We start from the raw sequence: 27,979 nt of genomic DNA, 5'->3' as shown, positions 1-27,979 counted from the left end.
TTTAACAAGTTTCAGGAGGAAACCTGGTGGGACTCTGATACGGACTGCTTTGAATCTATAGGTCTATTTGGGTACTAAATACATCTTCTTGACACTGTCTGCCTAGTCGCAAACTTCTCTCTCTCCCTACTTTTTCAGGTCTTAGTTACTATCTCTTAATGTTTGAAAATTTTTTCTTAAAAGAGGCCTTCAACATACATTGTTAATTTCCTAGGTACTTGGTGTTAATACTATTGTAAAACGTGTCCTCCAGTTTTGATTGTTACTGATACAAAGAAATGCAACTGGCTTCAGAAAATAAATGTTACACCTACCTCTGTAATGAAACCCTGGTATTTCTGGTACTTTCTCTTTAGATTTGGGTTTTCTACAAAAAAAGAACGTGTAATGTACAAATAATTAGTGTTTCCTACTTTTTATTTCTTAAAATTTTTTTTTCTATTGACTAGGATGGAGATCCAACACAATTTTGAACAAAAGCAGTGATAGTGGAAAACCAGCCCTTTGTTTGTGAATTTAAAGGAGTATGAAATTTCCTCTTTGTGGCAGATGCTTGTTTTTTGTTTTACAGATTTACACAGAAACTACCACCTTAAGGAAATTCCTTTCGAGTCCTAATTTATCGAAGTTTTTATTATGACTGGGTGGTGTTAAGTCCTATTATATACTTTAATTGGATCTACTAAGATAGTCATAATGGTTTTCTCTTATTTAATATTTACAGATTCCAATGCTAAGTCATCATTACATATGGAGGGAGAATACACATACTAAGATGGAATACACAAGTATTAAGTAAACAAATATAAACTTAGAAATCTGTATTGTAAAATACTATTTAATCTGTTTTACATACTATTTCAAGTTTTAAAAGGCTGGCTGCCAGGAAAGTTTAAAAACCACAGAACAAATGGCTTTTTGGAGATCTTTCTACTCCACAGTTCTCCTGCTCTCCATGTTTGAGTTATGCTCTTTCAGTTTCTCTAATCCTACTAGAAAAAGAAGCTTCTACTAGAACTAATTCGTTGTGACAGAGTTCAGAACAGAGAAACAAACAAGAGCTATAAAATATGACACGTTCAACTCATGAGAATGTAAGATCACAATTTATCATCATTAAGTATCAGTCACAGATAGATGTGAGAGCTCAATCTCACAAAATCAGTAAAGCAGAAAACTAAAGGACTAGAAGTCAAAATGAACTACCAGCAAGAGTAACGGAGAAAAAGTAACACAAGGAAACATTATGGTTTTCCTTTTTATTTAATCAAAGACTGGAGGATAAACATAAATACAGCACAATTACTTCAGATCATTCTTCATATTGTATACACACAGACCGATGAACATCATCTGAAAGAAACCTGCAGTCAGCAATGAAATGCGTACAGCTTTTCCTTCCCTCGCTCAAAAAAACTTAAAAACACACAAACTTAGAATCTCATCAGCACACACTCTCCTGTGACAAATGATTCAGACATAAATAGTGGGTGCAAAGAAACTATATGCTAACATATGTATAACCTTTGTTAAGGAAAAAGAGAAGCAGCCATAATGATTAAGATACATTCAGTTACTGGTAACTAGCTGTGCCCTAAAGGACATTATCAAAACAGAAATCGTGCTGCAGAGAAAAGCTATATATACATACACAATGAGAAAATAAACTGCAAGATTAAAGCATGCATGTTTAATACTGGGAAAAATCACAGCCCTCCAAAATTTCTCCACATTTGTTATAAAAGCCCTCTGCACTCAACTAAAATTAAAATGATCTTAAAAGGATAATACTCGTAAAGTTTACTTTTTTCAGCCACAGAAACTGCAATGGAAATAAATGTTCAGAGTCATTTTCAAAACAAAAACAAAAATCTATTCTTCTGATGACATGTATGATTAAAGGTCTATGCAAGATACATTGCTCTACATTCCCAATGACTAGGAAAAAAAAACCTCAAGTCAGTTTTTAGTTTGCAGATGGTCAAAGGATTTTGTATTCCATCAGGAGTTCAAATCTTCTGGATCTTTTCACCAACAACTACTGGATTTTCTTTTCTGATTTTCTCAGCAGCATCAGCTTTGTAATTGTAAGAGCAATTGTGTACATCTGAGTAACGGTGTACACCACAGTAAACATTTCCACACCGGCATTCAAACCCTGAAAATGGATTAATACATGTACATGAGTTGAGTGCAAGGTCTAAATATTAAACTCTCTACATAATTAATGTTAAAAAGATCATGTCTTTAGGGCAGCAATCTAAAGAATCATTCCAAACTAGCAGTTGCACCACCTAGTACACTCTCAAATTCACCAGCTGATGGCTTCAGCTCTTGTTACCACCTACAAACAGGTCTGTGCCAGCCCAAGTCACAGCCACTTCTCTGAGCTCAAGTTTCTTCACCTGAAACACAACCGCTTCCTATCAAAAACAGGACTGATAAACTGAAAATGTAAGACATTTCTCAAATACTACAATGTGAAAAAATAAGCATACTGTCAGAAGACAACCTTAAGATTTAGTTAAGAAAGATGAAACTCTGGACAGAACTGTTAACAAAAAAAAAAAACAGTACACTAGCTTTCCTTGGCCAATCTCCAATGGAGATGTGAACTGTAATCTGGCTTGGTGACTAAGAGCATGAGATCCAGTTGCGGTTGCCTAAGCATGAATCTATTTACTAACACAGGCAAATTACCAAGCCTCCCTGAGCCCCAGTTTCTGCACCTCTAATTCTGGAAATCAGTTATAGTAAGAATTAAACGAGAAAGTATTACCTGCCTAACATACAGTGAACATGCAATAAATGCTACTTATTTTAGGGAAATGCCCCAAGAATTGAAGCCAAAAGAGAGAAATAAGCAGGGTGAATAGTCTTTAAATAAAACTAGTCCTGTACCCCTAAAAAGGATTTTACTGTATGATGGAATTGTTAGAACACAGGAATCAATATTTTAAATGTTGACATTTGATACAAACTTCTTTTGCCACATTTTTTAAAAAAACTTCCAAAAGATATTCTGTAACTTCATATTTTATTTTTAAAATTTTATTATTATTATTTTGGCTTCACTACACATCTTGTGGGATCTTAGTTCCCAGGGAGTGAAAGTGTGCAGTCCTAACTCCTGGACCACCAGGAAGTCTCTAGTGACTTCATAATAATGAATGAAAAATGAAGCCAAAAGTAACACCAGACTAACAAGACTGGACAAGATGGAAATTACCAAGTCGCAGCCTTCTATTCATGAAGTCTAAGTTTCCGAGATTTAGAAACAGTATTTGATACTATACATATATATTATATAGTATATATATATATATATATACACACACACATTTTAAAATGCCTTATTTGTTCATGTTTGTAATCTTTAAATAAATACATTGGCGAAAGTGTAAGCCAGTCTTAAAACATCTTTGATAGCAGACTATAAATCTCCTTTCCTCTTGTCTACACTCCTTAGCCACATAACCTTCCTAAAACATAATTTTGCTCAAAATCCTATCTATTGTTAAGTCAGTTTCTTAGGCAGAGTATTCAGCAGAATGCCCTTCACACAGTAAACAATAAATAGAAACTATTTATAGCTGCCACTCTTCCCCATCAGTTAACCACAGCACACATCATCAGCCTCATCTGATGGTCTCAAACACCCTTCTGCACATATATTGTGCTACATTCCCTATTTATGGTCCCTAAACATGCCCTATTCTTTCCTTTCTCTGAGCATTCATTCAAGCTATCTTTTTTTCTGCCTGAAATGCTCCTATGTCCATCAGTTGTAAGTTCCACTCATTTTTCAGGACCCAGCTGAAACATCCTACCTTCCGGATTCTTTGATGGGCCTCTGCTCCTCTCCTATGAATTATCAATAACTACACACATCTCTGAACTCCCAAAGCAATCTACTTGACAGCATTTAAATGTACTTTCTTTGCCAAATAGCCAAGTAGTATTTCAAACATTTTTCCCCTCTCTTAATACCACCTAATAGCTCTGTTACAGCAGTCAGCATGTACTGATTACGATTACTTACTGGGTGGCAGGACAGGTCTATCACCTTACATGTATGAACTCTGTGAGCCTGCACCACCAACCAGTGACTGGCCGTTTTACACACGGCTCACCAAGTACTTAAATGCCCTCTCTCACACAACAATCTGGCGATCTAAAGGCAGGAGCCACACTCCTGCCCTTTCACAGAGCCTGGCACACTGACCTTACTTGTCTAACATTCTCAAATGCAGCTAAAATGAATTTTAAAAGAAAAGCTACTCATTTCACTATTAGGTATGTAATTAAAGCTATTTTTACTTAAGAAAATTCAGGAGGTGAAGCATATCCATTATTAACTCACATGGAAACAGAAATAATCTTAATTGAAGCCATTAATATTAAGTCAAGCATTATCTTAAGTAAAATCTTAATTTAAACCTTGTGACTCAGGCCCTTACCAGTAAGTCCCACTTTCTTTCTGCACATGAAACAGCGATTCTTTTTCTGTTTTGGTTTTTCAAGAGACTTGCTTTGCTCTTCAGATGCCTGCTGTGCCGTCTCTGATACTGAAGCTGACAAAAATATGAAGGTGGTGAAACTTAATTGTGCAATGAGATTCTGAGGTGAGGTGGCTGCTACCCTCACCTGCCCCCACTGATCTGTTTATTCAGAAGATAACTGAATTTATTTATTTATTAACATGAAAAGATGCCCACAGTTAAGTTACAAAGTAGTTTATATAATATGACCCCCTTTTTGTTAAATGCATGTATGTATGTTAAGTATGTATGTATATACACATGCAGAAAAGCTAAACTATACATTGAGATGTTAATAACTCTAGAAAGTGCTTATTTTTTAAATTTTCTGATAATTATGTATTTGACCAATAAAAGACATACAACACACAAACACTACTTGGGTATCTGAGGGGGAAAGAAAGAAAATGTGTAAGAAAATGGTCACATGTACACTTTCTAAATATTGCTGAGTCAGAACTATGTAGATTTCAAACAGTACAAGGGAAAGAAATCCTAAAACCAAGATTCAGTGGACTACTAAGTATGTTCAAAATTCTCAGAATATTTCATATAAAACCTTTAAAATATGGGGAATAAGATATACTGATTAAAACTTTACAATTAAGATAGTAAATTAAGTAGTGAACCAAAGGCCATCTGCATAAAAATTCAGGTCAAATTATTGGCCCTACACCCTAACTTATGGGTTTAATAAACTGGAAACCTGTTGTTCCTGATAGACATTCCTCACTGTATAAGTGAGATACTGCTGTTTATTAAATCACAAGGCATAATTAAAAGAGAAAGATGCTTTAATATAGTAAATTCTCAATTAAACATGAAAAAAATTCTTCAGAGCCATGAGGACCAAATGGAAGCAGTACCACCCACCTGGTGACAATGTAACCTGATTATGAGCAGAATACCTACAGAGAAAAAAGCTGTTTCAAGGACACCACCCTGAAAACTCCAATAAACAATGTTAGGGAAATCTAGTTTAGGCACAGAGTGGCTACTCATGTGCCTGCTTCCATTTGGGATGATTTTCCTATCTAATAATAATTCTGCTTGAGGGATACAAGTGGAACAATAAGGAAGAGAGAGAACAGATACCTGGGCAAATCACCAAACCAGCTGACCCTACCCTGGGAACTGAGAGGGGCTGGAGCTGGCAGCAGAACACACACACACACAGCCTACTCTAGGAAGCACCACAGCTGTCTAGTGGAAAGAATAATGGCCTGGAGTCAGGTGCCCAGGTTCCAGTTCCAGCTCAAAGGACTACAGCACTTGAGTCAAAGATGTCTTTTGTTTTTGTCCATCTATTAAGTAGATGAAAAAAATATTCTCTGCATTTATTCCTATCAAATAGGGAAATCACAGGTATACTGTGTGTCTTGAGTGTGTGCATAGATACACAGTTGTATGAGGGTTTATAATAAGACATTTTCAATTCAACAGTATAAGCAAAAGACTTAAAAAAAAAAAAAAAAAACTAGCCTAAGAGATTTTACACATGGAAAACTAATCCTCTCAAACTCGTATGAAACTTATACCTGATTGTTCAACAATTCTGCTATGCTGAAATTATGAATGCTAAGTTCTTGAAAGGTACCTAAGTTAATACTGGTTTAAGTTAAATCACTGAAATTACACATGAAAAAAAAAAAGGAGTCTATACAATTTAAAACCCCACTATTTAAAACCTCAAAAGTGGTACAGAACGCGCTTGCCAATGCAGGAGATATGAGAGACATGGGTTCGATTCCTTGTCAGGAAGATCTCCTGGGGGAGAGCATGGCAACCCACTCCAGTATTCTTTCCTGGAGAATCCTATAGACAGAGGAGCCTGGCAGGCGATATACAGTCCATGGGGTCGCAAAGAGTTGGACACAACTAAAGTGACTCAGCATGCACAATTTCTCCTAACATAGCATCAAGACCATCTTTTGCATTAATGTGCTCAGCACTAGGTGAAGAAAACTGTTGTTATTATCCATATACCATAAATGAGTCTTCGTATTATAACAGTTTACCAACTTAAAATCTTTTTTTTAAGTCAAACTTGTAAAACAACCAGTTTTATTCTTAAGCAGCATATATTTTCTCACTAGCAACATTCTAAAATTTGTTCAACTTTAAGACGTAAATAACACCCCTTCATGGTTAGCAGCCTGTTTTCATTCTTCCATCCTTGGCTCTCTCTGGAGACTGCCAAGCAACCCCTGTTTCTCAATTCTCTGCATCTGGGGCCTGAAAGTAACCAGGATCTAGATAATGTATCCTCTCCCTGGTGCAGACTTGGTACCCTACCTGCTCTTCTCCATTCTGCCTCTCATCTTCCAAACTGGGCCAAGGACTTCCAAACCTCAGACAGAAGACTGCTCATACATTTAAACACCCATTTACCCACCTACTACCTCCAATTGAGTCTTTTAAGTTTTGAAATATGATCACTTCCAATTTGCTCTATCTAAAATCTTGTCTCACCATCACTTCTTTCAACTTCCCTGTTGAGAACAAACACATCACTGCCGTTTCAACTGTCATCCAATTGAAAGCTTTAACATCACCCTTGTCTTATTTCCCATGTCTAATGGGTAACTAAATTTTGGGGATTTTTCTATTTATGCTTTAAAAAATATCCTTTGTCTCCATCCACCCTTGAACTTTTCTATTTAACTAAAAATAATAATAATTCACTTATAATAATCATGAATATTTACAATATTAATAATTGCATGGACTATTTATGCTGATCAGACAGTTACATTTTCTTTCTACAGCAAAATGTGTAAGGAGGCAAATTATGCCAATCATTTGTTGGGCATGAAATCAGAAGAAGGGGAATTAGCTAGCTTAACTAAATTTAAACTTTAGCAAACTTCAGCTAAGATTGCCAGGTATACCTATCATCACCCTGTGAACACCATGTACAGTGGAAGGCTTCAATGGGTACGGCATCATGTCCATTTAAATCATGTCACAGATCAAATGACACACAGTTCATCTTCGGGCTTCTTCCCAGAGTATCCTTCTCAATTAATACATCGTTTCCACACACTAGTAGAATATAACTAACCAAGCATAGATTTTTTCACAGCATCCTAAATGTCTCCTCTACCAGCTCTGCCCACTAAGAAAGCCTTCATACACATATTGCAGTCTTCCTAGATCCACTTCACCTTGGTTCACATAATGGGGATACAAAGAGCATGGGCAAGAACTTGAGATGCCATGCTATAAATAAGAGTAACTGAGCATGACTGTTGGGCTCAAAGTCACACGTGGGGAAAGGGAGGTCACTGCCAGTCAAAGTAAATAGATAATCCATGTCCAAAGCAAGAGAGGACTTAAACCAGCAGCCCTGGTTCATGGGAGAGGAAAGAGTATTTAGGTTAAAATAGACAAAACAGTAAAAGAGAACAGTATAACACAACCACTCATTCATTTAATTATATTCGTCAAACAAAACAGATTTTTAAATTTCTATGTTGATGCTGATGACCTAATTACATATAAGTAGCAAAGGGCTCCCTATGTTTCAGTCAATTAAATACTTAAGAATGTAAAACACCCTGATCATAAAGAAAACAATTAAAAAAATATGTATCAGGCAGGTAATTTAAGAAACACATGCATCTAGGAGAGTGCCTGGCTAGGAATACTCAAACATTAAATAAATGACCAAACATATGCCAGATCATGTACAAACCTTGCAGGTCTTCTGTTTCAGGTATTGCTTTGTCCACAGATGTACTGTCCACTTGGGAAGACGCTACAGATTCTGATAAAAGTGACTGATTTGACACAGGGCTAGAAAAGCAAAAATATTTAGATTTTAAAAGATGACCTCGATCCATGGCTAGAAATTATTAATAAGTAAGAGTTCAACATTATTTAAGCAGATCATTAAGACAGGATTTAATCAGAAATTAAAAAAAAAAAAAAAAAATTCTACGTAACTACAGAATTTTGAAATTTGAGACCAATTTGGACCAGAAATTTTTTAACTTTGAAATAAAGCCATAGAATGTGTCCACTGTGTATGAATTCACTAAATGAACACTAGTATGATAAAGACATGCTTCAGGAACCCTAACACAAAGTTGTATATGATGTACTGATGGACACAGGAGAACCAGAAAAAGGAACTTCAGAGCAGAAACTTAGTATATGTTTCCTAACAGCAGGGTAAGAATGAAACAAATATTTCTGTGTTTCCAGCTTCTAAAAGACTTCAGTTAAAAAGAAAATACACTACAATACAAATAGATATCAGGACGACATTATAATATTAAACAGAGAACAGGATCACATGATATTAACCAGAGAACCTGTGACAAACCCGTTTTTTAATACAAAGCACTAGTATTTGCATCAAAGGCCTAGGACTAGAAGAACTTAACATGCTTCAAAAGGACTTCAGGGGTTGGTCAGAATACATTATGAAGAAAAAGAAAAAAAGCTGTCTGAAAAACAACATCTTTTCATTAAATTTTAAGACAACTCCCTACTCTCACCGTAATGTAATACCAATAAAAAGATTTTTTTGACTAGTCAGTGATAATAATGAGACAGATACGATTTTCTGCTAGTTAATCCTTAAGTAACAGAACTGACCAGATACAGAAAAAATGCCTTACTTTTCAACAGCTCTCTGGTCACAGTTCAGAGGCGGCCTCTTACCTTGGCTGCATAGATGAAGCTGTTGAGTCTAGCGCTGACTGAGCCTCTGGGACACTACTGTCTGTGCACTGGACTGGTAAGGACTCAGACAGACTTGTGACAGAAGGCGCTGCAACAGGACCACATCGCACGTTAGTGACTCTGTGCCCTGGGCGGGCTGGCACCTTATCTAAAAAAACCAAGACCAGTTTCCCACGAAATACAGTATATGGGTTTTGTTTTACTATGTAATATGCTGGTTCATTACTTTAGCTAAAAGTTTTCAATAATTTTCCTATGAAAAGGATGCTAATTTTACCACATACAAAATATACAAAGTCAAGACCTAAACGACTATTTTTTAGGATTATCGCCCAAACTCTTTAATTCATAAATGTCTTCCAAATAATAGTGCACAACGAGATCTTTAAAATAAAAAAGAATTCAGCAGTAAGGCAAATGTAAATTCAGAATTAAAATCTGCACTCGGGTTATATTATTTTACCTGTTCTTCATAAGGCAAAAATGTAGATAATGATTTTACAAAACAATATAGTAACTTATATTCACTTGATTCTAGCCTCAAGAAAATTTAAAGAAGTCTGGCTTGAACAGGAAGCAATGATGAAATAGACTCCACAAGCAATTTTAAATGAACTAAGTAACAGCCTGCACTTTCATTAACCACAGAAACCTACACATTCAGGCATTAACATATATGAGAACTATCCTAGATGAGTAAAGTTCATGTTCAAAATCCCTTTTTACACAATCACTGAAGCAAAAGTCACTTCAATTCCAGGAGAATCCTCTGACTTAAAAATGAATAAAGAACTCAAGTGAACTGGGGATGAACAAACACCCTTTTCTCTGAGTCAAACTGCCCCACCTCCCCTTCCTATGCAGAATGGAGGAAGGCTTTCTCTGAAGTCATCTGTGGCTATCTATGTGGAACTCTCTCCTCCTACAATTACGTTGGCCTCAGAAGTCATCCTAGAGAAAAGAACCAAGGTTCTCACACAGCCCCCACTCCTTCAGAGCTTATTTTCCAAGACAGCTCTACATACTTGGAGTGTGCATCTATTTTATTAATTAGTAAGATAACAGTTCGCAAACACAGCACATAAGTCTGAGATGGATCTACAGTAGTTCTTTTCAATGAGTGGAGATACTCCTCTTTCTCTTGCCTTACCAATGATCATTACAATGTGTAATGAGACATTTTCCTGACGTAAATGTAGTAATGCAAGTACAGTGTGAAAGCAGAAAACGGTGCCAGGTATCCTGTGCTATTCAGGTGTATCTCAGTTATGAACAGCGCTGTGTTTTACTTACCAGGTAAGAACTACTTACCAGGTGGACTTATTCTACCATTACTACTATTCTGTCTTTGAAGATGTTCTTTATAGCACACTGAACACATGCCATTCGTACGAGGGTTTCCATAAAATCCGCAGCCAGTGGAACAAAGCATAGGCACTTGGCTGTGATTAGTTTCTTGAGCCATGTTCCTCTGTTGCACACCTGAAATTTACAGAGAATGAGCAGAGAACTCTGATACATACTACAACCATACATTATCCAAATCTGCTTTATGTAATAAAGGAAAATGCACATATACTCCTCCCTAAACCACTCTACAGCTGCCTGAAGTAGAGAGAGGAAAAAAAAAATATCGAAAGGATACAAAAACTGAACTTTTTTTTTTTTATTAGTTGGAGGCTAATTACTTCACAACATTTCAGTGGGTTTTGTCATACATTGACATGAATCAGCCATGGAGTTACCTGTATTCCCCATTCCGATCCCCCCTCCCACCTCCCTCTCCACCTGACTCCTCTGGGTCCTCCCAGTGCACCAGGCCCGAGCACTTGTCTCATGCATCTCACCTGGGCTGGTGATCTGTTTCACCATAGATAATATACATGCTGTTCTTTCAAAACATCCCACCCTCACCTTCTCCCACAGAGTTCAAAAGTCTGTTCTGTACTTCTGTGTCTCTTTTTCTGTTTTGCATATAGGGTTATCATTACCATCTTTCTAAATTCCATATATATGTGTTAGTATGCTGTAACGTTCTTTATCTTTCTGGCTTACTTCACTCTGTATAATGGGCTCCAGTTTCATCCATCTCATTAGAACTGATACAAATGAATTCTTTTTAACGGCTGAGTAATATTCCATGGTGTATATGTACCACAGCTTCCTTATCCATTCATCTGCTGATGGGCATCTAGGTTGCTTCCATGTCCTGGCTATTATAAACAGTGCTGCGATGAACATTGGGGTGCACGTGTCTCTTTCAGATCTGGTTTCCTCAGTGTGTATGCCCAGAAGTGGGATTGCTGGGTCATATGGCAGTTCTATTTCCAGATTTTTAAGAAATCTCCACACTGTTCTCCATAGTGACTGTACTAGTTTGCATTCCCACCAACAGTGTAAGAGGGTTCCCTTTTCTCCACACCCTCTCCAGCATTATTGCTTGTAGATTTTTGGATAGCAGCCATCCTGACTGGCGAAAAACTGAACTTTTATCTCCGACCCTCACTGTACGAAAGGATTGTACTGGCTCCAACAATGTTATGAACTAGAGAAAGGTATCTGATCTAAAGACTCCACACCATCAGAATGGTAAGAAAAATCCTTTAAGTTTAGTTCAGCTCAGACACCTAGGAATGAGAAATACAGTTTGCTCTTTGTTGTATTAGTAAGGCCTAATCACTTAACTTTTGCTTAAAAAGTTCATGTTTTAACTTGCATAATGTTTTCTGTTTAAAAAGCATTTAACATAGTATCAATACTGGTGAAGATGTGGAGAAATACAACACTGGTAAAATGAGAAATTGAGTCAGTCATTTTAGAAAGTTACATTGACAATTCATCTTAAGAGCCTTGTGAAAGATTGTCCTTTTGAACCCATCATCTCCTTCAACAGAATAACTTGGGTAGAATCAAAAAAAAATTATAAATACATATGTATATATACACACATATACACAAGGCATGGATGTCACAGCTTATTTATAATGCTGACAAACCTATTAATCATCAATAATTATAAGAAAGAATAAATTAAGGATGGGAAAGCTAATTTTTTTTTCTGATATGTATCTTCTCTGTACTTTTAAAATCCTTTTAAATGAAGTACTACTATATAATTGGGCCAAAATATTTAAAGTACTTAAAATTTAAAAATAATCAGAAGAACTGTTGGGAACCAGAGGCAATAATCAATTACAGCAGACAGAAGAACCCTGTGTGCTGTTTCTCCCACATGGCACGTGGCTCTCTGGCATGAATGACGAGACAGATGGTAATAACAGGCTCTATCTTATTTTAAAAAAAGCCTCCCAAATGAAATGAAGGTTATTCCAAAATGGGTGCAGGTGTCTTTACAGAGGAGTCTATGTTCAGACATCATAAATGATAAGACTAACAATGAAGGACAGTGTTTTGCCACTGAAGTTTTCTCAAATTGATAAACAAAGAAACCTTCACTGTTTACCACTAACATTTTTTTTTCCACCTAAATTATTTGCAAACACTGTTGTGGATTGAGGGGTGAATGGGGTGGGTTTAATGCAAATTTCAGAACCAAGAGCAATAATGCATTTGACTGGATTATAAAACAAAGCAGGTTTAGCATTTACCTTTAAAAAGAAAAACCTAAAACTGTTGATAATCTTTAGACCTTTAGGCCTAGGAATAGAATCTGACATTTTGAAAAACATCTTTTTTACTTTATGAAGCCAAGTCATCTCAGAATCCAATGATGAATAAACAGCAAAGGTGGTAAGAACCTGGAACCTCATCAAGGAGTCAAACCATGACATAAAGTACCATTATATTCTTGATCACCATACTGTCACAGCAAAATTCTTAATTTATTAAATCCTGAGACTGAACACACACAACTTGTTAATATTTTGTGTGACAAACTGGGAAATACACATAAAGCATTCCTGCTGCATACAAAGGTATGGTGAGTGAAGAAAAAGCACTTGAACAACTGTTTGAGTTACAAGCTGAGTCATATTCACAGAACAGGTTTTTTGTTTCAAAGAACTGACAAACTGATTATTTAGACTTGATTATATCAGATATTTTCTCAGAAATGAATGAAGCCTATTACTTCAAGAAAAATAACTAATAGTATTTACTGCCAAGGACAATATTTAAATAATAAAATAAAAAAGCTTGACAAGTAATTTTTAGAGAGTCTCTGAAATGATTAGTGAAAAAAGTGAAAGTGAAAGTGTTAGTCGCTCGGCCATGTCCTAATCTTTGTGAGCCCGTGGACCGTAGCCTACCAGGCTCCTCTGTCCATGGGATTCTCCAGGTAAGCCTACTGGAGTGGGCTGCCATTTCCTTCTCCAGGGGATCTTCCCAACCCAAGAATCAAGCCCATGTCTCCTGCATGGCAGGCAGATTCTTTACCATCAGAGCCACCACGGAAGCTGATTAGTGGTGATATTAATGACATGTAAGTATTGGTTCTATTATCAACATTTGGGAGATCTGCATAAGCCAGGAAACCAATATATTCTAAATGACCAACGTACGATGGTACAAAATTATTCATGAACAAAACACTCACTCAAAGGGAAAGACAGACCCATGGGTTTCAAAGTAACCAAACAGAACATTTTTACACAGTATGAGATTCCACACTGCAACTTATCCCTTTAATAAACTACAAATTGTCACATTTTGGTGTAATATCAAAGAAGAGAGATATCTACTATCTGAAAAGGTTATCAAAATACTCCTTCCTTTTCCAACTACATATCTGTATGACACCAGCTTTTTTTTTTTAAACATTATAACAGACTGAATACAAAGGCAACCATGAGAATCCAGCTGTTTGTTCTAAGCCAGACCTTGAAGAACTTGCAAAAATGCCTAACAATGTCATGTTTCTTACTGAACCCTTTGAAGGGGGAGTTATTTTTCACAATAACTTTTAAATAAATTAATAACTAATAAATATTTGTGACTGTCTCACTTTAATTTGTAATATGGTGAAATTTTCACAAGATATGACAGACACAGGCTAAAGGTCTTCAATGTACTCAATAACTTTTGAAAACTCTAAGGTCCTGAAACCAAAAATTCTGAGACCCTGCTGCTGTAACTAGCATGGCCAGCAGCACCAGCTCAAGCAGACAGACACCGACCCTGGAGATGGGAGTACAAAACCCCTGACTCTGTGTGTATGAAACAGATGCACATGTAATACACACACAGGTAACTGCATCTGAGGGATTAAAATCTTATGGAGGTAGGAAGCCAATAAGGAAAAACTGTTTCAAAAGACTCCTGGGAGTGGGGTGGGGGGCAATAAAGGAAAAAGATTGAGACACAGTGTTCTTATTTATTTTCACAGCTTGCTGGATCTTAGTTCCCTAACCACAGAAGGAACCTGGGCTCAGGCAGTCAAAGTGTCGGGTCATAATCACTGGACAGCCAGGGAATTCCCAAGAAACACTGTTCTAAATCACCAACTATTCTATACTGCATATTAATAACATTAAAATTATATAAGAATTAAAAACTTTCCCTACCAGTACGGACAAATTTTTCAATATATGCTGGCAATTACAAGCATCCAGAAAAGAGAATTATCTTATTTCTATAAAAACTCAAGCAGAGAGTCACAGGTAAGAAGTACAACATGACCAGGACGCTTTTTGTATCACAACCTCTGCTTTTGAACAGTAAGACTAAAATTCAAAACGTTGTAACAATTTCCCCAAGCCAAAATACCCTGCACAGTAGCAAATTAGCAGTAATTTTGTAAGTCAAAAGCTTTCAAAAACAACTATTATCGTGGCAGATAAAAAGCACAAAGGATTTCACAGAAAAAGAAGAGAGAAATAAAAGGAAAAAAATCAGTTTTATTTATTCATGGTTAGGCCACAAAATGTAACTTTCCATGAAGATTCAGAAAAAAGACCAAGAGCCATAAAAGGGTGTCCCAGTTTACCTTTATGTGTAGTGGCAAAGATGGGGTGGCTCTGGAAAAACTGAAAGCCTGGTGTCCCCATGCGCCAGTACCTTTCTGGTAGGTAAATATGAAGGGCCCACGAACCTGGCCTTCAGGAGGAAAAGAGGAAAGAGAAGGAGAAAGCAGAACAATTCCTTGATTGCTCTAGGTATTGTGGGATTATAGAACCACAAATCCAAGGAGGTAAAGACTGAGATCCTCAGAGATACAGAGAAAAATGGATTAGCATGGTGGAATTGAAAAAAAAAAAGTATGAATTAAAAGAATTCAGAAAATGTGATTTGACTCTTAATAACATTCATAATCAAACCCACACCTGACTGTCCTCTCTACCTTCCTCGGATACTTAGTTACTCAAGAGTTTACTACGGGTCACAAACCATTTTTATTGTTTTATTTATATTATCTCACTTAATTCTCTCCAGAACCCTATGACATCAGTATTACTGATATCCCTATTTTAAATGAGAAAACTGATATTCAAAGAAACCTAATAACTTGCCCAAGGCCACATATCTGTAAGCTTTGAGGTCAATGTCCTTTTTTTTTTTTTAATCAAAAACAAAATTAAAAGAGAATGACTTTCAAAGTCCATCCTGTCCTGCCAAACCTACAAATTTGTGAACATTCATGAATTCTTATTCTTTTCATTTAAAGGTAATTTAAAATTTCATTCATTTATTCAACCTTAAAGTTGAATATGCAGCTTTAAAAAATTTTTAATTATGTAGCTTTAACTAGCTTAACTAAGTTCTTGAGAAACATTTTTCCTTTATGTCTTTTAACCTAAGAAATTTTCATTAGCATAAAAAATTCAAGATCAAATACTTTTAAGACTACAAAGAAAGTTCATTACTAATTATTAGAATTCTGACAAAAGAACAGCAATGAATGAATCCAACAGACTCAATTATAACTGCAAATACACGTCAAACTTATTTCACTCTGCTTCATTCCTTAGAGTTCAGTCACCAAGTTACAATAATTTTCATTTGGAAATATCTCATGCTCTTTTCTTTTGCATCCCAATTCTGATTCTCATCATTTCACACCTGGGTTATTTTAATAGTATTTTTTCTTCTGTTTTACTGCCTCTCCTCAAAATCCACTTATTTAAATTCTCTTGAACACCAAGTTCTCATCATATTTCTTCCAGTTTAGTTACTCTATATGTGCTCCAGGAAGGAGTACTAGACCTGGGATTCTGAGCTCTACATAATTTACCGTAACCAGTCCAATTTCCCTGCAAAGTAAATGCCAAGTGAAAAGTGAATAGGCTTGGGATCAGGGCCCAGCTTTGCCATTTTTATTGCCTATAAGAGCTTGAACATGTTACTAAACTTCCCTAGGTTTCAACTCCTTAAAAGGGTGTTCATATTTATCTAACTAGATCAAGTAAGACAATGTATACAGAAGGCGTCCATACAGTGCCTGGCACAGAGTGGAAACTAAGTAACTGCTCTATCTCTGCTCTGCCTAAAAGTAGAGGGTCCTTTGCTCCCATCTGTTTGAAACAAATCATGCTCATTGCTGAAAACAAGAATCTAACTCATACTGCTCCTTCCTTCATAAATGCCGTCTGCTTCTTCACTCTGCCTACGACAGTCCTATTCAGGAATCAGCTTAAATTCTATCTCTTCTGGTTTCATTTCTGTCCACCTCGATCCTCCTCTGTTTTGTATTCCAACAGACACTCTCTGTACTGCCTTTTGGGGGCACTTAAGCTCACCCATTACTCAGATGCTTTACAGGTTATACAAGTCATTTCCCAGGTAATGGTTTCCTTTTCAAATTCCCTTTTTGCCTAATATGAATACTACAAAGTATTTTGGTGAATACATACATTTCATTTTTGTTGGACTATTCACATCAGGCCCCCCAAAAGGGTTACTTTCCATTGAAAGGGGGAGAAAACAGACTGATGAAAAATGTTTCAACCACAGTACCCATGATTCATATATTGAAACAGTCACTCAGCAAGAATGATCAGTAATCCAAACCAGTTATAAAAGGCATGTATAATTTTTCATTTCATTGTTCTCCCTCCTGAAATAAATAGGGAGGATACATGGTTTACAATGATGAGTTAAATACAGAAGTTATGAACTGGCAAACAAGTGAAATCTGATCCACAGGCATGTGCATGTTTGGTTAGCCAGCACATATTAATTTTTTTAAACTAATTGTTAACTTTCAAATGTTGGGGAAATGTCAAACAAAAAATCCCAGATTTTCAGCTCCTCTTGAAAACAGCAAAACCTGACAATAGTAGACTGATGTTCCCCAAATTAAACCAATTAGCTGGGATCCTTCTCAGAGAGAGCCTATACTCTCTAACGCAAGGCTACCTTCACTTTCAGTTACCTGGCTGGTAAGCATCAGAATTTTAATTTTTAGGTTAACACCAGAACAGTTTCAACTTGAAATCGTTACTATTAATTTCAGGAGAAGAAAAAATATACATGCTGAGTTACATAAGAATGCCAACTAAACTTCGAACTAATACTGTAGGCACAAAGTGATAAAGACAAGCTTTCCCTTTGCCCCTGGCCTTTACTACTCAGAACTGGCTAATCTTCTGCAATTTTATCAAATGGAGATCTCAGAAAAGAGCAACATAAAACATTCTTCTATAATTTGTTAATAATAATTGATCAAAAGAAGAATACCCATTCTGTCACAGGTGTTTGAGATTAATGTCTCCTGGCAGCATACAGTAATTTCCCATAGAGTTCTGAGCATTTGGCTCCATCAGCTATCATATAGGCAAGAGACATGTTCTGGGGGTCAGGAGCCTCTGCAGAGGTTACAGAAAACCTAGGGACATTCATAAAGCAAACAGATGAAAGAGAAGATGCGGCGATGATGCTGTTCACTCTGATAGTCTGGGGTCACCCTACTTACTCTGAGTTAGGCTTCCTGCTGTCCTGAGGGTGCCCTGCAGCACTCTCTCTGTACAGCAGTTCTTAGGTCCCTATGTTAGCTCGTCTTTCCTGCCGCTGTGTGGGCTGAAGGACAAAAAGGCTTGAGTCCAGCTAACACGAGGATGACATCCTGGGGGATACCACATATTCCTTCCAGGCAAATAATTAATCCATCAGTTTCAACACACTCAGTTATACAAGGATGAGAGACCTCCTAGCCAATTCTACTATACTCAAACCTCACTTCCCTGGTTATTGACATAAAGAAGTTTTCACTGACCAGCAGAACAGGTCTCACAAATTGAGGCCACTATGGTACTTCCAGGCGAAGAAGATATGCTTCAGGAAAACTCTGATTGGCATTCCCACCTTAGATGACTCTACTCTGCTGCACCCAAAAATGTGTAAATCAGGGGCCAGCAAACCTTTCTGTAAATGACCACATAGTAAATATTTTAGGCTGCAAGGCCATGCAGCCTCTGTTACAATTATTCAATTCGCTGTTGTCACATAAAAGCAACCACCGACAATGTTCCAACAGAACTGTACTTAATGACCACCAAGATTTGAATTTCCTAGAATTTTCACATTATAAAATGCCCCTCTTGATTTTTTACATTAAAAATACACCACTTAAATATGCAAAAGCCATTCTTGGGTCATGTGCTGAACAAAAATAGGTGATGAACGAAAAGTCTGCCAACTCCTGAATTAAATAAGCAAATGGTATTAATGTAATCATCACCGGTGAGAATGTGGGGAGTCTAGGTGGGCCTGGGACTCCCAGGGGCAGAGGTCCTATTAACTGTGGGACTCTCTCTAATCCAGACAACGTAAATTTAAAGTATTATTTGCTCCCTAAGCTTCATCTCTTAATTAAGTATATGTTCATCACCCAATAAGGGGAAAAAACTATGAAAGGCAATATTTCACACAAATCTTTAACAGCAGGTATAGTTTATACAAAGAGTTGTAGCTATGATGGGAAAAAATGACAGCAATGCTCTTGGTACAAACTGTCCTCTATTTAGCACACTGCTTTCTATTCACCAAGGCTAAATAACATCCATGGTGTCTTAATAATTATAAAAGCATTCAATAACTGGACATGAAGATATCATATTCCTGAACTGACAGTTTCTGTCTGCCTGGTACATCTTCCTCCTTACCCTTTCAGATAGCAGAACCTCTCACTTGCTGGGATAGGCCTAACTCTGCCTCCTCAGAGTCACACCTGTCTCAGGGGTGGGCATGTGATCCGAGTCTGGCCTATGACTCAGTCACTTCTCCCTGGATCTCACTGGTACTGCAGGGAGAGAGGCAGGCTTTGCCCTGTGAGGACACTGAGACAATACCATGTAAACCAGGTGCCAGCCTCCAAGACGACCCCCAGAGAGCCCCAGGATTCCTGGCATTCAGGCCCCTGGTAGTCCCCACCCGCATTTTCTGGGTGTTGGTCTGGATAACAACAGAATGCTATGCACGTGATGGTCTATATCTGGGTCTAGTCATGATAGACGCTGCACGCTGCGGCTGCTGTCCTGCTCTCTCTCGTGGATCACTCGCTCTGGGCAAGGCCCTACGGAGCTGTAAGGAGGGCCCCACCTGCTCAGTCACTGAGGCCTCAGGCCACGAGGCGTGTGAGTGAACCTGGAAGCAGACCCTTCAGTCCTGGTGAAGTCTTCAGATGACTGCAACCTCTGCTGACATCTGCGCTGCAACCTCATGAGAGACCCTGAGCCAAAATTCCACAGCTAAGTCCCCTCTTTATTCCTCACAGAAACCATGCAAGACAATAAACATTTTTTGTTTTAAGCCATTAAGTTTTGGGGTAATGTGGTATACGGCAGCTGATAACCAATACAGTTATTGATACATCTGTCTCCCCTGCATCTCTTATTACGTTACTATGGTGTCTTTTCAACACAACAGCCAGTGATCATGTTAACTCTAAAACAAAGCACACTGCATGCTTGCTCAAAATCCTCCAGCTGACCAAGTTAAAGCCAAACTCCCTACCGACGCTATAAGGCGCTTTATAATCTGTTCCCCCATTACCTGACCTCCTCTCCCACTCCTCCGGATCACGCACACTGCCAGGCATGCTCGTCTTAAGGCCTTTGTAACTGCTCTAACTTCTACCCTCCAGAATCACTAGGAGAACAGGAGTCCCTCATCTCCTTCAGGTCTTTGCTCACCTGTCATCTTCTGAAGGAGGGTTTCCCTCATCCCTCTATTTGAAATAACCAGCAGCATCCTTTATTACCCTATCCAGTTTTATTTTTCTTCAGTGCCCTTATCTTAATGTTTACTATTAAATTATACTTATTTCATCTATCTTCCCTGTACTAAAATGTTACCTCTGCAACAGCAGTGATTCTGTCCATTTTGTCCACTGATAACTTACAAAAATGCTTGGCACATGGTAGATATTTAGTATTCGCAGAATGCGTGAATGGAACTGTGCTGCAAAGTAGCAGCCATGTACTACAACCTGCAGTAACCAAGCATTTACCCCAAAGCAAATAGGCTGCAATAGGCTCCTTCTAAAGAAACTGAATTTGCCGTTCGAGACAGGATCTAGGTTTGCCAGCAAGGACCACTACATGTTATACAGTTTGTGCCCTAAACAAAGACGCTTAGCCTCATGCTCTTGAGCTTCAGGATATTTTTTCTAATTCAGTTCACTCAGAGAGGGCTTCATTTAGCAATGTGCTTAAGCTGGCACACCACGTTGTGATTTTATAATGAAAGTTGTAGTCAATTTTATATTCTCAATTTTATGCAGGTTCCATACTGCATATCTTAAAGAATTTGACATAGTCATTATCTGCACAAAACAATATCATTTTTTTTTTTCTGGCAAAATAGGGTGCCCACTCAAATTTTCCCATTGGTTCCCACATTTATGTGTTTTCATTTACTTTTCTTCTCCAAACGACTAAATAAGTGGGCATAGCTGTGTTCCAATAAAATTTTTATTAACAAAAAGAGGTGGCAATGGGCTGCAGTTTGCCAATTTCTGTTCCAGAGCAATGGCAGGTATACAAGAGGCACTCAAATATAAGACAGATGAAAAAACACCTTCAAAACTATGCAATTTAGAGTGTGATCAGAAAAGATACAGCAAAATTACATGACTATAGGTTGATTTTTCTTTCTTTTATCCCAGTTCTTCACCTAAGGGGCCTTGCTTATACACTTGTGCTGCGCGTACTGCTCTCTGAGGTACCATGGAAGATGAAAGTTATAACAGACGGCTCTGTTTGTAAGGATCAGTGCAAGTGTTAGGACAGGAATACAGATGTGTGACTTCCATGTATATACACAGATGTCACTTTTAATTTCAATAATCCCTGTGAGCCACAAAACTATATAATGTACCCAAAGCACTCTACTTTCATAGAGTTCCTCCCTTCTTTTTAATCAGTTAAAGAAACTAAAGTTAGGCATGCCAACTGACTCCTTCAATTTCTTTTTAATACAGTCTGTACAACCTACAGGTCTTAACTCTAATTGCCCCACTGGTACCATGGGATAGTATTTCCAGAAAAGTTAAGTAGAGAAGGGTGAAAACCTGACCCAATGACTCAATCTGAAAAGGTGGTGGTGAAGAGGAAGAACACCAAACACAGAAAAAGGTACCAAAACTGTAAACCTCTTGCCAATTCCTTGAAATTTTTCACATTTCTTTTAAAATAACCTCTCTAATTCCCTTTTTCAGTTAGAATGGTTATCTGTTCCAATGTGTTCTGTCCCCTGATTAGATTCCAGAAAACAGCAAGATCTTACAGAACATAAAACCATGTTTCTACTTCTTGCTATCAGAAGAAGCAGAAACACACACACAGAGTGAGTGATGTAAGGTTTAGCAGGACCATCTCTAACAGAGGAAGATTCTCTTATAATAAAACACTGGTACTGAGTCCTTCCTGAAAGACTTAAGTTTGCCATCCATTACACTGCCAAGCTTTCAAAGGTGCTTCTAGATTAGAAAGCACTCCTCCAGCATTAAATGTAAAAAATAGCTCACTTTAATCCAAGGATCAATCACTACTGACAGAACCCAAGACCTTCAACACTGCTTAGTTCATCCATACATGCCTTTATTTTAAAATATCATTATAATGACTCTTGACTTAGTCAACACTATGATTTTTCCAGTAGTCATATATGGATGTGACAGCTGGACCATAAAGAAAGTTGAGTGCCAAAGAATTGATGCTTTTGAACTGTGGTGTTGGAGAAGACTCTTGAGAGTCCCTTGGACTGCAAGGAGATCCAACCAGTCCATCCTAAAGGAGATCAGTCCTGGGTGTTCATTGGAAGGACTGAAGTTGAAGCTGAAGCTCCAGTACTTTGGCCACCTGATGCTGACGATTCACTGGAAAAGACTCTGATACTGGGAAAGACAGAAGGCAGGAGGGGAAAGGGATGACAGGGGATGAGATGGTTGGATGGCATCACCGACTCCATGGACATGAGTTTGAGCAAGCTCTGGGAGTTGATTATGGACAGGGAAGCCTGGTGTGCTGCAGTCCATGGGTCACAGAGTTGGACACGACCGAGTGACTGAACTGATACTGACTTTGCTGAACTGCCTAAAAATCACTTGACCTAAAACTCAGAGAAAATATCCCTAACTTTAACCAATAATCTTCAGTAAGTATTTTTGCTTCCTTTCTTCCTCTTTTGTGAAGTTACATCTGACGCCAAGACCAATCTTTCATGTTCTAGACAAATACAGCTTTGTGTCATCAAGATATGCCATGTTTAATGTAAATATATTACAGATTCAAATCCAACCATCTAGAACAGTACTGTCCAATACACTTAGCCACATATGTCTACTGAAAACTGAAACTTGGCTAGCTAATACAGCAGAATGAGAACAGAAGACAGGAGAGTAAGGTTCTCTATTCTACTGGTCAAGAGAGATCTTCCATGATACCCAACTGAAAATACCCTCCTTTTTGAGTTTCCAATTCTAGATCCTAAAGCCTTACAATTGATTACTTTAAGGACTTGGAATAGGCCACTTACTATTAGTCCTCTCAAAAAAGAAACAAAAGATTAAAATAAAAGCAATAATTTGCAAGTATCGATGACTCACTTAAACCTCACAAGATCCCATATCAGGTAATAAATTATTACTGTATCTATTTTACAGATTAGAAAAGTGAGTCACAGAAAGGTTTAAGTCATTTGTTCACTATCACGTTAGGATCTGAATCAGGCAGCCCGACTTACACCCTGGGCCCTTAACCATGTTACATGGCTTTCAGTGTAACTCAGGAACTCCATGTTACTACATATTGCAAGACACAACAACATAAGAAGTTAAAATGTACATATGATCTAAGCAAAACTCTGTCACAGAAGTGAGTGCAAGATCAACAAGAAGCCTATGTGGTGTGCTAAGCGTAGGGCAGGCCAGGGACAGAGCAGAAGCAGAGTTTACAAGCAGAGTTTACAAACGGTGCTCACTCTCTCCTGCAAGCACTTCCTAGCCCAAGAAACTTAGTTTCTCAGCACTCTGCTCTACCTGCTCAGCAGAAGTATAACACAGACACGAAGAATCATCTCAGAGCGATAGGAGGAGAAATGGAAACAGGACCAATCTACTGGCATAGTTTCCCCCAAATCCTCCATAGTTATTTATATATAAGCTTCTCTTGTTTCCTACTGTGTGTCCTTTCTGCCTAATTTCATCTTTAAAAAATCAAACTTTCGCCTATGGCTGATTCATGTTGAGGTTTGACAGAAAACAACAAAATTCTGTAAAGCAATTACCCTTCAATAAAAAAAATCAATCAATCAATCAATCAAACTTGCACTAAGTATGTACTAAAGGCTTCCTTCACCTACATTTTCTTTATTCGACAATAAACAAACACTAAATAAAGAGAAGAGCATAGACTGCTAGAGTACTGCACAAAATAGTACCAAATTAAATTCACCCTCTATAGGGGAAATGCCAAATGACTGTAAACTGAAGAGTTGAACCTCATATTATAGACCTTAAAACCTCACTAAAGTGAGACTTGTCATCATTAAGCACGAGTTCTTTAGAGCCACTGAAAAATTAGGACTAAGGTAACCCCTGAGGATTCATACAGAACTGTCCATTTACTGACCAGCCCAGAAAAGGAAAAAAGGAAAAAAAAAAAAAAAAAAAAAAGACCAGACTGAAACTTCAAGTTTTTTAACTACTTTTGAAGGTACCCACATTCCTCTCTTCATTTCTGGAATGTAACCTTTGACTACTTTCATAAGAATATCCATATTCACTACAAGTTCTTCATTATGCTTTCTAAGAGACTTCTCACTCACTGATTCTAAAATCAGTCAATTTTTATTTCCCTTCAGTCAACACATTCTGATGTGAAAGAGAAAGTAAGCTCATCTCACTGCAAACAGCATTTCTTTTATTTCATACTTCCCTAAATAGTGAGTAAGATTTGATAAATCTTAACCTACACGTTCATCATACTGCTCATGGCAATGTCTTATATTTTAATTATCTTTTCTATAAAACAGTGCATTTCTCTACTATGGGAAACATTTCAATTAAAGAATCTTACTCCTAAATCCATGGAGGAGGAGGAAAAAACCCAAAACAAAAACAAAAAAGAAAGTAGAAAAAAAAAATCACACCCCTCTATCCCAAAATGATTCTTAAGGTGATAGCTTTTATTAAGAGAAAAAGGAGAATCTTCTTTCCACAATATCTATATTAAGGCAGTTTTAAAAACAAAGTTGGCAAGTGCAAAAGACTTCTAACTGCATTCAATAAACTAGAGTTTCTTTATTTTGAAGTATATACTCTCTGATTAAAAAGTTATTATAAAAATTATTAATTACAATTTAAGTTATTAAATTATTTCCAAGAGCTATTTTCTATATTAATATCTAACATCATACTTTCAAAATACATTTTATGATTGATTAAAATATTAATTTTAAAAGGATGAAATCAACTATAAAATAGAGTGATCTACAGAATTTTCTTCTTTTGCTTCACAATAATAAAATAATGAAAAAAGATGCATGGTCACTAATGATACTTAGTTGTTAAGTTTTATTCTCGAAAATACTTTATAAATAAAAACCTATCACCCACTCCACCCTCAACATTCTACCCACCAGAAAAAAATAGACCCTAAAAAATACCTCATCATGCTGACTTAAGTGTATCTTTAAGTACTTTAGATTAAAAAACTGTAAGTTATTATTATGCCTAAGTACACAGTGTTACAGGCTTAAGTCTACTCACACAGTTGAGGTTGATGAGCAAACAGCTGTCCTGTATCTTGAGACAGACATTAGCTTCCTCCCTTCCCTATCCTCATAAGCAGCTACTTAAAGTTTGAGTTTTATGCAAGAAAACATTTTAAAGCCTTCAGTGTTTTATTGCAGCAGACTTCAGATTCATTCCTGTAACACATTTAACATGAAAGAGAGTTGAGACAGTTCAAATTAACTATGCACACTTTAATTGTCTAAAAGTTTAAGAAGTGCTTTCACTCTTACAGCTACATAAAAAGGGTTGCAATGTAAAGTTAAGAATAACATTTCACTTGGTATCTGACACCAATGTACAATATGTAACTGTAACATAGATTTTTCTACCTTTTATAATCATTTATACCCAAAGTAAGCAAAACTAGGTCTTTGTTTCCTGAAGTTTAGCTTATTTCTTTAGCATAAATAACCACCAATGAAAGAACTTTTTATAAAGAGACAGTCAATGGGGTACCCTGAGTGTACCAAGAATATCCCTGGGGACCCTCTGATTGAGGAGAATATGACTCTTGGTCCTGTTGTGACACAAAGAGGAACCATACTTCTAACATTACAATGAAGGGTTATAGCACATTTCCCTACAGACTCAAATTCCTATAGTATCATTATTGAAACAGGTTCTTCAAGTGTTCTAGACAGCTTATCTGGAAAATAAAACTGCGTTCAATCAAGATGTCCTAAAATACCTGGGTAACTATGTTCCCCCAATATGTGTGTATTAATAAACTCAGTTTCTACAGTAAATTTTAGGAAAAGTTTTAGGATTTCACAAAGTCAATTTACTATTTATATTAACAACATGGTTTTAAAATGCCCTAGGAAATAGCATACAAACACTCAAAATTCACTAATTTTTAAAATATTATTTAATGCTGAAAAACTGATTGTGTATTTGCTATGCAATAAAAGGCTAAAGGTTTTAGGATTCAGTCAAAATAACTCAAATGTTTGTGTCTTTATAATCTACTTATAATGGACATATAAATAATTTAAGAAATGACTCTAAATTTTATCAAAGTTGTCAGTGATAGAATAATATTCACATAAGTTAAAATATTTATTCAAGAGTCTAACTGTGCTTCAGTAGCACTTATTGAAACTTTCTGATTATCACCACAGATTTAAATGAGCCTACAATAAAACACAACAGCTAAAAATAAATTCTACCAATCTTGGGTGTAAAAATAGAAGCATCCTTTCTGTATAATAACAATAAACATTTGATGAGTGATTGCAGTGCAACAGACACCATTCCCATAATTTTACATGCACACTTAATCCTCATTCCCCCCTAAAAGGTAGCTGCAATTATTACCAACTCTTTTCAGATTATGGAACTGAAGTTCAGAGATGTTACAAACCTGCTGAAGAGGACAGAGCTAATAAGTGGCAGAGACAGGACTTGAAGCCAGATTTACCTGACTCCAAAGCCTTGTGCTCAAGCTAGATTATAAGCAACAGCAATCTACTGTATTGAATAAACCATATATGAAACTGGTATCTGGATCTGGTGCTAGATCTATGATATTGATAAACAAATGTTAGCAGGAAACCAACAGTATGGTTATAAATTCAGGAAAACTCTGTCTCACAAGAAACAACTGTTAGAAATGGGAGTAGTAACTGAGAGAAAAGAGAAAAGTGGAATGCATGCTGAGGGGCTGTTATGAAGAAGAAAACAGCAGGCTTATCTCACAAGTAGCATAAAAGTACAAAATTTGAAATAATATGTCAAAGTCTCAGAAGAGAAATTCCAGTTCAACACAAAATACTTTATAAAGCCAAGGAACTCAACAGCTGGAACAGACTCCCTCCTATACTACTGGGTTTGTGCAATCAAAGAGTTGAACTTCAACCACCCCATACTAACGATAGATTCTGGCAAAACTGCCAAAGAATGTTAAAATTTTTTGAGGATGAAAGTTTGATGATGAAGAGATATATTAAGTCTCAAAGTATCTCCCCAGAAATTGCTTACTGGAGAAAAAAAGCAGTAACTTTCCCACATTAATGGGAAGATCAAAGCTGGTATCACTGCAAAGAGGACACGTGGATACACTCCTCCTGATGAGAGGCCCTGAGAATCACATGCAGTATCACAGCATTCCTGCTCACCTCCTACATTCAATCACAGAGACACATCAGACAGACACCAATCGAGGGAGATTCCATAAATAAATGGTCTGTCACTCTTCAGAAGTGTCAGTGTCATAAAAGACAAAGAAAGGTTAAGGATAGGGTTGTGATTAAAGGAAACTAGAGACATGACAAGTCAATAAATGATTGAAGATTGGATCCTAGACTGGAAAAAAATTATTAAAGAACATTACTGAGGAAACTAGAGAAATCTGAATGTGGGCTGTGTATTAGAGAAGTGTACTGTATCAGTGTTCAATTTCCTTGATAACTGGAATGTCCCTGAAACTATAAGAATGCTGTTCTTAGATAATATACGTCTTTAAGTATGACATGGTAAAGGGACAGGGTGCATGCAACTTCTCAGAAAAAGTTCAGAAAAAAATGACAGTCCGAATGCAGCAAAATGCTAACAA

General features: G+C 37.0%; 1 protein-coding gene across 4 annotated transcripts in view; it reads right to left on the bottom strand.

Moving 5' to 3' along the window:
* Positions 1-1,239: 1,239 nt before the first annotated feature.
* ZFAND6 (zinc finger AN1-type containing 6) overlaps positions 1,240-27,979 on the bottom strand; it is a 53,356-nt gene continuing 26,616 nt past the window's right edge. For 3 of the 4 annotated variants that reach the window (XM_065906433.1, XM_065906435.1, XM_065906436.1), the window contains exons 2-6: positions 10,545-10,715; positions 9,213-9,321; positions 8,239-8,339; positions 4,461-4,574; positions 1,240-2,158 (exon numbers count right to left, since the gene is read on the bottom strand). In XM_065906433.1, coding sequence (XP_065762505.1) covers positions 2,010-2,158; positions 4,461-4,574; positions 8,239-8,339; positions 9,213-9,321; positions 10,545-10,698 — 627 coding nt within the window. In that variant the 5' untranslated portion in view covers positions 10,699-10,715 and the 3' untranslated portion in view covers positions 1,240-2,009. Of the gene's footprint in view, positions 2,159-4,460; positions 4,575-8,238; positions 8,340-9,212; positions 9,322-10,544; positions 10,716-25,398; positions 25,560-27,979 lie in introns of all 4 variants that reach the window. The other variant, XM_065906434.1, reaches the window with a different exon arrangement.

This window comes from Muntiacus reevesi, chromosome 15 (assembly GCF_963930625.1).
Source record: "Muntiacus reevesi chromosome 15, mMunRee1.1, whole genome shotgun sequence".
In the NCBI taxonomy this organism is placed as follows: Eukaryota; Metazoa; Chordata; class Mammalia; order Artiodactyla; family Cervidae; genus Muntiacus; species Muntiacus reevesi.
The sequence above is the reverse complement of the archived record's forward strand: the minus strand, read 5'-3'. Positions and strand labels throughout refer to the sequence as shown.